Source organism: Berghia stephanieae, chromosome 2 (genome assembly GCF_034508935.2).
Source record: "Berghia stephanieae isolate SIO BIC M18660-M18661 chromosome 2, UCSD_Bste_1.3, whole genome shotgun sequence".
In the NCBI taxonomy this organism is placed as follows: Eukaryota; Metazoa; Mollusca; class Gastropoda; order Nudibranchia; family Aeolidiidae; genus Berghia; species Berghia stephanieae.
In genome coordinates this window covers 8,865,233-8,877,732 of record NC_088361.1, presented here as the reverse complement: position 1 = coordinate 8,877,732, position 12,500 = coordinate 8,865,233, and the positions used below count along the sequence as shown (strand labels likewise).

At 36.0% G+C, this 12,500-nt stretch overlaps 1 protein-coding gene across 2 annotated transcripts in view; it reads right to left on the bottom strand.

The window, feature by feature from the left end:
- The window catches only part of LOC144964268 (fibrillin-1-like), a 117,552-nt gene that overhangs the window by 44,326 nt on the left and 60,726 nt on the right, over positions 1 to 12,500 (bottom strand). For both annotated transcript variants that reach the window (XM_078898351.1, XM_078898350.1), the window contains exons 22-31: positions 11,985 to 12,113; positions 11,185 to 11,331; positions 9,475 to 9,522; positions 7,316 to 7,441; positions 6,179 to 6,307; positions 5,006 to 5,131; positions 3,600 to 3,725; positions 2,920 to 3,042; positions 1,373 to 1,498; positions 17 to 148 (exon numbers count right to left, since the gene is read on the bottom strand). In XM_078898351.1, the coding sequence (XP_078754477.1) occupies positions 17 to 148; positions 1,373 to 1,498; positions 2,920 to 3,042; positions 3,600 to 3,725; positions 5,006 to 5,131; positions 6,179 to 6,307; positions 7,316 to 7,441; positions 9,475 to 9,522; positions 11,185 to 11,331; positions 11,985 to 12,113 (1,212 nt within the window). The remainder of the gene's footprint in view (positions 1 to 16; positions 149 to 1,372; positions 1,499 to 2,919; positions 3,043 to 3,599; positions 3,726 to 5,005; positions 5,132 to 6,178; positions 6,308 to 7,315; positions 7,442 to 9,474; positions 9,523 to 11,184; positions 11,332 to 11,984; positions 12,114 to 12,500) is intronic.

Below are 12,500 nucleotides of genomic sequence, written 5' to 3'. Positions count from 1 at the left end.
TGAGTGTCCACCTTACCTGTGCAGCCAGTGGCCCTGATCTCTGTCTTCACCGAGTAGCCCAGATCACATTTACAAGAAAATGAGCCGTGGGAGTTCTGGCATATTCCGTTGAGACAGAGGTTCTTGTTGAGCAGGCATTCGTCAATGTCTGAGAGGTTTGAGAAAATAAAATAATTACGATTAACTAAATCGGGCGTATCTACAATGAACGATTTTTACCTATTTATAAAGCATAGATTCGTTCGTTAAATCAAAGATATTAAATCGAAAGAAAACTGACAAATTCCCAAAGATTAGGGAATATCAGATTTTCAAAAGATAATCCTTTTTATCAGAAGAGTTAAGTATCTCTCTAAAAAGGGATCTAAAAGTTTGAATTTGTGTAAAAGTTAAAAGTAGTCATTGAGCATGAATCATACGAGAAAATCAAGGGATGTGACTCATACGTGACTACGAAAAGCATTCTTTTAAGACTGAGTTGCTCCCCTTCTATCATGAAAACGCTAAAACGACAAAACAATTCAGTTCAGTCAAAAGGTTTGTTATACTTAATTGCCAACAAAAATCATAAATTAATTTAGATTTATTATTTAACAAATGAAAACATAGTAAAATCAATAATAACACGAGTTTGAATGAGTCAGTTTATAAAAAAGAGTACGCCTCAGGAAGTTGACCTAACTCTATTCAAATCCATTTTATTTACATCAGTATCAAGAACAAAGTGAATACTTAATTGCTAAAATCAAATAACAAAAAAAAAAAACAGATTAAAGATTAATACATGAATTTAAAGTTATATATTAACGTTTTATTAGTGTGTGTTTTATATTTGGCTGAAGAAATTTTTGAGTCCGAAATGTTATCATATCATACCATATATATCATATGATGTAAAGGGTGATTTAGGCCAAATGGCATTTTAATACCCTTTGTATTTTTCAATGTTCCATGTCTGGTATTATTTTATTGTATTTTTAAAAATCATTGTTGTATTTTCTTTTCTTTTTATAAGCTGTTCTATTCGTTTAAGTAAATTGATATCAATAAATAATAATAATAATAGATCTTTATTGTCCATAAATATGGCAATTTGTCATTTAGTTACACTTGTTATAACTTGTGATAACTATAACATTGAACATATATTTCAGTCCTACTTAATTCTCTCTCTCTCTCTCTCTCTCTCTCTCTCTCTCTCTCTCTCTCTCTCTCTCTCTCTCTCTCTCTCTCTCTCTCTCTCTCTCTTCCTCTCTTTCTTTCACGCGTGCGATATACACAACATAAACATATTCATTTTCAATTCGTTACATTTGTGGCAATTCGACACCAAATATTATCATTATATTATTAGAGAAACGTTTATACATACCAAGACAGCGTTTCTGGTCTGGAGAGCCCGTCAAACCACCGTTACAAAGACATCGGTAGGCCCCTGGCAAGTTGTCACATCGACCTCCATCACAAATGTCTGGTTTTTCTTTACACTCATCCACGTCTACGGAACAAAATTAATAAGAAATGAGAAATACGACTATATTAGAAGGTATCTTTCAAAACTTGCTAATTCTCATTTTCATCATTTAGATGAAATCGGTATTTTTTGGTCAAATATTGAGTAATTCAAAGAGGGAAATACTTTACTTTCTTTGACTTATAAAAGATTACCATAGAAGTTAATATTTTACGGCGTAATTCCAAGGTGTAAAATACATTGAAAATATAAAAATAGTATTCGTTTATTTTCTATCTATATTTCACTTAGTATCATTTAAAACTCACTTCCTCATATATCATTATTTAATTTGCTGGAGAAATTCTTAATAAACATTCTGATATGAAATTTTATTTGGGCACAGGTTGTGGAAAATAGTTAAATAGCTATTTACACATAGCTTTGTGATTTTCTTTTCATAGAATGTTTTGAGTTACAAATACTAAAATTTCAATTTTCAATCTATAATAAATACTGCACGATTAGATATCATACAATTTTGTCTAGAGATATTTTATCAACACAATTCTTCAAAAATCTCAGATCTATGATCCAAGTCAAACAGAACCAAAATTGTTTTGTGAAATTAGAACTCAACACAAAGACTATGATACTTGTTTGTGTGTCAGATATTTATCTATCTAATGTTAAAACAGAGATATGTACCGAAAGTTGTCGAGTTAACAATGAATGCTGATTATTTAACTTTTTTAACTGTCATCGTCAATGCATGCAAGTTATAAATCATACCATATCAATAATAGGGATTTAAGGTGGATTACGTTTTCCGTAAATGCCCTTAAAACAAATGTAACTATAGATAGATAGTATGCAGTTAACATCACTCATGTCTTTGTTATTGCTTTTTGCCATCCGCTTTTATGAGTTATTCTCACTAAACTGCATTAACCAGACTATAGATAGTTTGCTCTTGGCTAAGGAGCTCACAACATTGCCACCCGGAAATATAAAGGACCAACACACAAACCTTTGGGTAACCATGATCGTTTATAGTCTGGTTAAGACAATTTAGTGAGGAGTACTCATAAACGGGGATGGCAAAAACCAATAACGAAGACCTGAGTGACGTCAACAACTAACTATCTATAAACGTTCAAGGTTGCACATAGTTTTGTGTATTGGTCCGTTATACTTCCGGATGGCAATGTTGTGAGCTTCTTAGCCAAGCGCATACTATTACACATGTCATATTCCTTGAGATAAAAAATATTTAAAAGAGCATTTAAAGGATTAAAAACCGATGAGGTCTTAAAGATACGATACAATACAATATGGAAAAGACATTATATTTTAGATTATCTTCTTATTCCTGTCATAAAATTTACAAATTCAAATAAAGTTATTGTTAAACATACCGATTGATTACACATTTCACAATGGAGCATTGTAGGAAAACAACTCACCAACACAGGACCGTCTGTCCGTCAAAAGGAGGTAACCCGTTTCACAAGCACACGAATGACTGCCAGGTGTGTTAATACAAACAGACTGACACCCTCCATTGTTGACGTCACACTCGTCGTTATCTGATGAAATACCACAGGCATTTTAACAAGAAAATTACACATTTTTACAATTTTAGTTCCAGCATGTCTTTATTTTCGGTTTTAGGTGCTTGTAAAATCTGCTTTCTTTTTTTTGTCCCGTTTGCTAAAATTGTATAGGAATTTGATAGACACTAATGTTATTAAATCTTAGGGGTTGAAAATGGTGATGGTGGTGATGATGATGATGATGATGATGATGATGATGATGATGATGATGATGATGATGATGATGATGATGATGGAGAAAGAGGAGGAGAGGAAGGAGGGAGAGAATGGGAAGAAAATGGTGATAGGATGGCGATGATGATGATGATGAGGATGAAGATGATGATGATGATGATGATGATGATGATGATGATGATGAAGATGATGGTGATGATGATAATGATGATGATGATGATGATGATGATGATGATGATGATGATGATGATGATGATGATGATGATGATGATGATGACGACACGACGATGATGATGTTGATGATAATGATAATGATGATGATGACGACGACGACGACGACGGCAAACCCTTCTTACCAACACAAGCAGACTTGAGATTGTTAGGTGAGTAGCCTTGATTACAAATACACTCGTACCCTCCCATGAAGTTCTCACAGTGGCCATTGGAACAAATACTGCTACTGAACGAGCATTCATCAATATCTGTTGGAAAACGAGATGAGATCATACAAAACAACGTGTACATGGTAGGAGGTCTGATAACCGAACGCAATGGGCATGATCTATATTACTATTCCATGTGGTCGACGTCATTGATCACATTGGAATATATGCTCAAAGTGACCGACATAGTGAAAATTGCTCACAGTTTTTGAAATATCTAACATCACGATTGGTCATTTTGTTCAACTTGACACATGTGTATGTTTACAACTTTCATAAACAAAGCAGCGTGTTTATATTTCTGAGGAAATATCCAATCGTTAGACAGCAACAGACCATGTGATTGATGACTTGGTTGGACGAAAACATGAATATAGATCGCTCCCATTGGGTGATCTATTTATTATTACGTGTGCTTGAGTCATTGGTCACATCGCTAAATGTGTTAAAATGACCTACATATTAAAAAGTGTTCACAATTTTCGAAACATCCAACATCACAATGGATCATTTTGTTCAACTTGACACTTGTGTATATTAACAATTCTTCTGTGGTTTGTCAGTGTGTTAATAAATAGGGATGGTGGTGCTTAGCTCCAAATATTTGCTTTTCTGTGTCTCGTCAAACCCGAGATGACACCGCATAGAGGCGGTAAGTCACATATCCGATTTGGAGGCTGCGTCACACTTTTTAAATTATATTATATATTAGATATGTGATATATTATTATGTAAATGAACGATTTAATTAACCAGTAGATCTTTTACCAATCAAAACATGGAATTTGTAACACACCTTCACACGTGCTCGGACAAACATAATTGGTTATTTATAAGCAATATCATGACTGAAATCTACCTCTCTCTGATCATTGTTATTATTTTTATACCACCGAAAGGGTGACTAGTTATCACACGATTATCTTGATCATATTATAGATAGTATGCAGATGACGTCACTCAGGCCTTTGTTATTGTTTTTGCCATCCGCGTTTGTGAGCTGTTCTCACTAAACTGTATTAACCAGACTATAAAAGTTCATGGTTACACAGAGTTTGTGTGTTGGTCCGTTATACTTCCGGATGGCAATGTTGTGAACTCCTTGGCCAAGCGCATTCTATCTATAAACGTTTAAGATTACTCAGTTTTCTATTTTGGTTCTTGGGTATTTTACTTAGACACATACTATTGCTGGTAAAACATGTATAGTTTGCTATGATTACCAATCAATGTCATTGCTTACATTATGACGATTGTCCGAGAGGCGTGAGTATCGAGGTGTCTATTGAAGGACTGAGGGTATCGAACAAAACTCATACCTTTACACATGCGTCCATCCTCAGCAAGCGTGTGTCCATCTGGGCACACACATTCATAGCTGCCATCTGTATTCATGCAGCTTCCTCCACGACAAAGTCCTTTGATCTCGGCACACTCGTTTATATCTGAGGAAAAGAAATAAATAATTCGTAACAGATTTCTGTTGTCAGTAGAGCGTATTATAGAAGGAACGAAATTGCCCCCACTCGGCTCCTTGTTGTTTTTTCTTGGGGGGGGGGGGGCGGAGTGTTTTTCGTTAATTTTTTTTTTTGTTTGATTTTTACAGCCATTTCAATGATTAGTTCTCACTTAACTATATCAATCAGACTATAAATGTTTAAAGTTACACATATTTTTGTGTGTTGGTATATCCGGGTTGGCGGAAGTTTAGAGTATTTTACCTATACCAATAGCACCAATAAATACTACTTTCTTTACTTTATTTAGTTAATCCCCTACTGCTTGGCATTAAATTTGTCCATTTTCAAGAAGCAATGATAGTGTGTGTAAAAAGGATTATGAATACCAAGCTAGATGATAATATTGACTGTTACAGTTACAGTAAAACGGTAAAATTAAATATAAAATGAAGTTTTTGTGATAAACAATGACAATGCATGCATATTATGTCCTTATTCCTATCTTCCATATTATAGGATAATGGTTGCTTAATGTCATCGCTGTCGTTGGTATCACCATCGTCATAAACGTCACCAATGTGAACAGCATCAGTATCATCTTCATCATAATCAACAAAACAATTACATCATAAGCAGCAGAGGTAGCAAAACAACAACAATCGTCTCCATCTTCCTCCTCCTCCTCCTCCACATCATCATTATCATCACCATCACCATCATCATCATCTTCGCCATCATCATTATCATCATCATCATCATCGTTGTCATCATTATCACCATCATCATCATCATCATCATCATCATCGTCGTCGTCGTCGTCGTCATCATCATCATCATCATCATCATCATCGTCGTCGTCATCATCATCATCATCATCATCATCATCATCATCATCATTATCATCCACAGCATCGTCACCACCATCATCATCATCATTATCCTCCACAGCATCGTCACCACCATCATCATCATCATCATCATTATCCTCCACAGCATCGTCACCACCATCATCATCATCTTCATTCAGCTCACCTACACACATCTGATTCATCATGACCCCCACAAAGCCAGGGTCACAGTCACACCGGAAGGAGCCTGGTTCGTTGACACATTTGCCACGCCCACACATGTCCACCATGGAAATACGGCATTCATCGATATCTGTAAAAGAAACAAAACAAAGGAGTCGATTACAAAATCATAAAACCCATGGAGCCGGAGCTTATCCCGGTTTCTATAGCGTGAAACGTACAGTCGTAACGTCACTTCCCTCGCAATGACGCATGGTAACTTAGTAACTGGCTCTAAACTATCGGAATAATGTCAGACGCCCTTATGAAATATTTCACCGATGAGCATAAAAGCGTATCCAGATGAAAAAAACATTATAAATCTGATCATGTTTTGACTTTTACACATTCTGATCACAAGGCATATGAAAAATTCTAGCCAGCATGAAGAATAAAAAGTACATATTTTCTTTGCTTAGAACAATGATGGCCGCCGTTGCTGGGCGACGTGACATCAGACTATTGAATCCAATTGATGCTACTATTTGGAGAGAACGCTAGTCTATAGCAGAGACTAGACCCAGCTATGTTGACAGGGGGTTCAGAAAAAAAATATCGACTGAATGCGGGTGACGTCACTCCCATGTGTTTTTGTAGAGGGCCAGTGGGGGCGGGTGGGCATGTGTGGTATTGTCCTATTTTAGGGAGGGGTTTAGATGTTGATAAGTTTGTATCATTTTGCTTTTCTTCAAATTTCTTCCCTTTTTTTTTTTCTTTACTAGCTAGATAGGTCGTACTTTATCCCTTTCCATTTTTTTTTTTTTTTGGTTTGTAAATGGTTAATGTTACATTTGAGATTGTGTGTTGTTGACAATAACTTGGTCTTTTTTACAATCTGTTCATCATCATCAACATCATCATCATTATCATTATCATCATCATCATCACAATCATCATCATCGTCATCATCATCATCCTCACCCCCATTATCATCATCATCTACATCATCATCATCACCATCATCATCATCATCATCATCATCATCATCACCCTAAATATTTCCCCTTAGAAAGTCTTCAAAATTATATTACTGATAACAGATTCTGTAAACTTAAGATAACCCCATAATTTTTTTTTACATTTCTTTCCTAAATCATACCTGTGCAATTTGTTCCAAAATTGTCGACGGCGTAGCCAGGATTGCATTCACATTCAAAGCTGTCCAGAGTATCCTTACAACGGCCGTTATCACAAAGACCAGGGAACTTTCTGCATTCGTTAATAGCTGCAACAACAAGCATGTTTGGTGAATGATAGATAGTATCTTAGTTTGAACCTAATTTTATCTCCAGTCAAAAAAGGCAAAAGACGATAATTATAACCACGTAAATATTTACAAAAGTGATGCTAGAAGCTGTGGCCTGTAAAAAAAGTTATAAACAAAATATAACAGCTTCAAAAAAAAAAAAAGAACAAAATGCTAAACACAGAACGTTTCGCCCTCAAAACCCTTCTTCAGCCAACAACAACAAACAAAATATAAATACATTACTAAAACCCAGATAGACGACTGTAATTTATTTATGGTTTAATTGTTTTTTATTGTTGGATAAAGAAGGGTTTTTATCCCGAAACGTTCCGTGTTTGTTATTGTGTTCTATTTTGAAGCTGTAAGCTGTATATTCATTTTTGTTTATTACTTTCCTTTTTGCAAAAGTTCACTAATTTAATGGCACACAGAATCTGACGTGAAGGTGCCTTGTTCGATCCCGTTGTAGGCAGTGCAAAGTCGAGTCTTTGAAAAAGACATTTACTTACAGTCTCTCATAGTACTCAGTTATTTAAATGAGCGCCTCTACGCTAAAATCATATATTTTAGTTGCTAGTAGCTGAACAGAGATCAATGGAAGAGAATTATATGATACCGTCGTCAACAGACGAAGAGAATGGCCGGACTTGTGTCATCTAAGAGTGCGGCAGCCAAAGTCAATGAGGACGACGCTGTGTATAGTGAGTGAATGAGTGAGTAGCTACCGCTCCATATTCGAAGCCTGCATTTATAAATTAAAGTGAAGTGACGCTGGAAGCGCTAATGACACTTCGCAGGGTACATTTTGTATTATCGAATTTACCATGTTTTATTTAATATTTAGACGAAAAAACTTGAAATCTATTTTTATAAAATTACAGAAACAACGCTTTTTGCTCAAAATGACATTTGCATCTGATTTTTTTTTCAAGCCATTTTAATATTTGAGGACATTGGCTTTCAAAATCTGCCAAGTCTAACCAGTTTGGAAATGAGTTAACATTCTATCTCAAGCATTCTTTATGGCACCATAGATATCAATGTGAAATTGAATGTAAGATTCAATTTAATATACGAACACAGATAAAATGGACGTTTTGAGTTTCCTCTTTATCAACAAAACAGGATGAATGAAACACTACAGATAGCCTGTTTTATTGATAAAGAGGAAACCCGAAACGTCCATTTTATATGTTTTCGTACATTAAATTGAAGCTTACATTCAACTTCACATTGTGAATTATTTTTTATATGGCACCTTTTCAGAAAAAATGAAGTTTCAAAACACATATTGTTCAACGAGACAAACAGGACAAGTATTAATTTCTATCTTTAACTTTAACCAGTTAACTGCCGTATTCTTGAAAAATTTGGCCAGAAAGCCCGGCCTTCAAACATCGATTGATTTAAATGGCTCTCACTTTGGCAAACACTCTTAAATACTGGAACCTCGCTCGGTCCCATGTTTGAGAGTTTTTGGCCAAGATGGGGGCTTTTAAAAAATTGATCGATTTTTTAACGACGGCTTTTCTGGCCAAACTTTAGAATAGGTGCTTTTGTGCGGCTATGTAGTCCAGTGGTATGACACTCGCTTTCGAATCGGCAGGTCCTGGGTTCGAGCCTCGCTCGGCGCATAGTTAAGTCCTTGGAAAAGGCTCTTTACTCAGTTGTAAAATGAGTACATGGCCGTTAACAGAGTTGTCTCTGTTCGAAAAAAAATGTAATATTACCTAACAGGCGTCATGTCCCGTCCTGAATGTTAAATGTTGCTGTTTGCCAGGGACCCTTTGTAAAACGCTTTGAGCACGTTTAGTGGATATTGCGCTATATAAAAGCGCATTTTTTTCAGAATACGACAGTGAGCCGGCTAAGTCACTAATTAAATGACAGAAATGTTTAGTTTTTCTCTGAAAAAATGAAAATGCGACCTAGATCTAGCTGGTTTTGGAAGTCACCTCCACTTTTGTCAATATTAGCATAGAATAGAGGATTCAAACAATGGGACTTACTTTGTGGTCCAGTGCCTTTGTCTCCATTACACAACACCGCGTGTTCCTCTGAGGAAAACAATTTTTTTTAAATTTCTTTTAGAAATAATTAGAAATAATCAACGAGAGAAATGCGACGCATAGATATATATAGATAAATAGATAGATGGATGGATGGATGGATGGAGCAATGGATTGATGAATGGATAGATAGATAGATGGAAGGATGGGTAGATAGATAAATGATAGATAGATAAAGAGATAGATAGATAGAAAGATAGATAGATAGATAGATAGATAGATAGATAGATAGATAGATAGATAGATAGATAGATAAATGGATAGATATATGTGCATGAAACAGTGTCAGTCAAAGGAGAGCAAAAATTGCAAACAAAACAAACAAACAAAAAACAAAACAAACCAAAAACAAAACATTCAAAAGAATAAACATGCCTCAACTGGCATGGCTAATATTTTAAGAAGATTTTTCTCGATTTTTTGCTTCATTCTGCCTTGTCCGGCACAGTTTCATAAACACCATATCTGATTTTTAATCTTACACCAGTACCTGATCTATAATTTGACACTTTGCTAGTGTTGATGATGCGCTGCATCTGTGACCAATCACGTTAATCTGATGTGTTTTGGTATGATAAATAACAATGTGAAATTGAGCGTAAGCTTCAATTTAATATACGAAAACAGATAAAAATGGACGTTTCAGATTTCCCCTTTATCAACAAAACAGGATGAATGAAACACTACAGATGAATGAGATCGGGTTTCCCCTTTATCAACAAAACTGGATGAATGAAACACTACTACTACACTACTAGTGTTTCATTCATCCTCTTTTGTTGACAAAGGAGAAACCCGAAACGTCCATTTAGTCTGTTTTCGTATATTAAATTGAAGCTTACATTCAATTTTACATTGATATTTCTTCGAGCTTCGAGCAGCAACATTTACATTTGGTATGATAAACAATTTTTTTTAAATTGGAGGTCTCTCTCTCTCTCTCTCTCTCTCTCTCTCTCTCTCTCTCTCTCTCTCTCTCTCTCTCTCTCTCTCTCTTTCTCTCTCTCTCTCGCTCTCTCTCTCTAATGAAAGCATTTTATTTGACATAACTCTATGACGGCTATGTGGTCTTGTGGTATGGCACTCGCTTTTGGATCGAAAGGTCCTGAGTTTGAGCCTCGCTCGGCGCAGAGTCCTTGGAAAGGGCTCTTTACTCACATTCTCTCGCCGTACTCAGATGAGTACCTGGCCGTTAACAGCGTTGTCTCTGTCGGAAAAAAAAATTGAAAAATCGCCTAACAGGCGTCATGTCTCGTTCTACACGTCAGGTGTTACTGTTACTCTACCCTTTTTTAAAATACGGTCCTCTTTTAACGTCAATACGACTTGCTAGTGCGGGTGAAAGATATTGTGCGCTTGGCCGAGAAACTCACAATATTGCCATCCGAAAATATAACGGACTAACATACAAAACTATGTGTAACCTTAAACGTTTATAATCTGGTTAATAGAGAGGTCTTAGATGACGTCACTCAGGTCTTTGTTATTGTTTTTTACCATCCGCGTTCATGAGTAATGCTCACTAAACTGTATTAACCTGACTATAAACGTTCATGGTTACACAGAGTTTGTGTGTTGGTCCGTTATACTTCCGGATGGCAATGTTGTGAACTCCTTGGCCAAGCGCATTCTATCTATAAGTGTACTTACCAGAATCTTTCAATGGACAGCCATTACAAGGCTCACCCCAAGCCGCTCCGATAGAGCAGCAACAATCATATTTGGTATATGTCCCCATGAAAGGCTTAGAACAGAACATCCGTGTGTAATCCTGGTAACAGTTGCTTTCTCGTAGATCTGAAAAGAAAGGGGAGCGGATTGTTCGAATATTTTTTGACAATGATACTCATGAACAGTAGGTGGGGGTGGGGGGGTCCCTGGGGGGGGGGGTCCCTATTGCTCAGTCGGTAGAGCGAGCGTTGGCTCCACATACAAAGACACATAGATATAGATAGATAATAGATGGAGGGATGGATGGATGAAGGTATGGATTGATGACTGGATAAATAGATAGATGGAAGGATAGGTAGATAGATATATGATAGATAGTTAAAGAGATAGATTGATAGAAAGAGATAGAGATTTTTTTCTGACCCCCCCCCCCCCCATCCTCCCCGTCCACCAAGCAATGATTTGGTACTTGGGTCTGTTAGATCTGACAGAAAGTACTTTGCGATAGACTGGCATCCTATCAAATGGGTAGCAAGCAATTTATATTGTCCGTTTCACGCGAAAGAAACTGGGATAAATTCCGGCTTCATGGGCCCAATGACTCTGAAGGACTATTTTACTAATAAACAATATGATTATTTGAACTGTTATCAATGAATAGTTGGCTAATACAACCAGCTGGGTTTATAAAGAAAATCTATGTTTGCAAAATATTTAAATTTATAGGTCATAATTCGTTGAATGGTTTTTTTTAAAAACTAAAAATTTGCAATACATACCCAGACACCTGAGGCCAGTACTATCCAATGACAAGTTTGGAGGACATGTGCACTTAAAAGAACCCTTTGTGTTTACACACTGACCTCCTCCTTTGCAGACGTTTGGGAAAACTTCACACTCATTAATATCTGGAAATCAAACGTAAATATTGATTTATGTCAAGGCTGTTGTGTATGGGGTTTTTAAGATCAGAGATTAACATTACTCATTCTTGGAAATTAATTACGTTTATCATAGATTTAAAAAATAAAGATAAGCATACACAAACGCACACACACACACACACACATACACACACATACACAAACGTACACACATACACAGAAAGAAGGGGAGAGGGAGAAGTGATCGAAGTATATATATAATATATATATATATATATATATATATATATATATATATATATAGAGAGAGAGAGAGAGAGAGAGAGAGAGAGAGAGAGTGATAGAGAGAGAAAGGAGGGGTTAAAGAGAATGCAAGATACTGCTGTTATATAGGGAAGAAGAAAGTAGAGC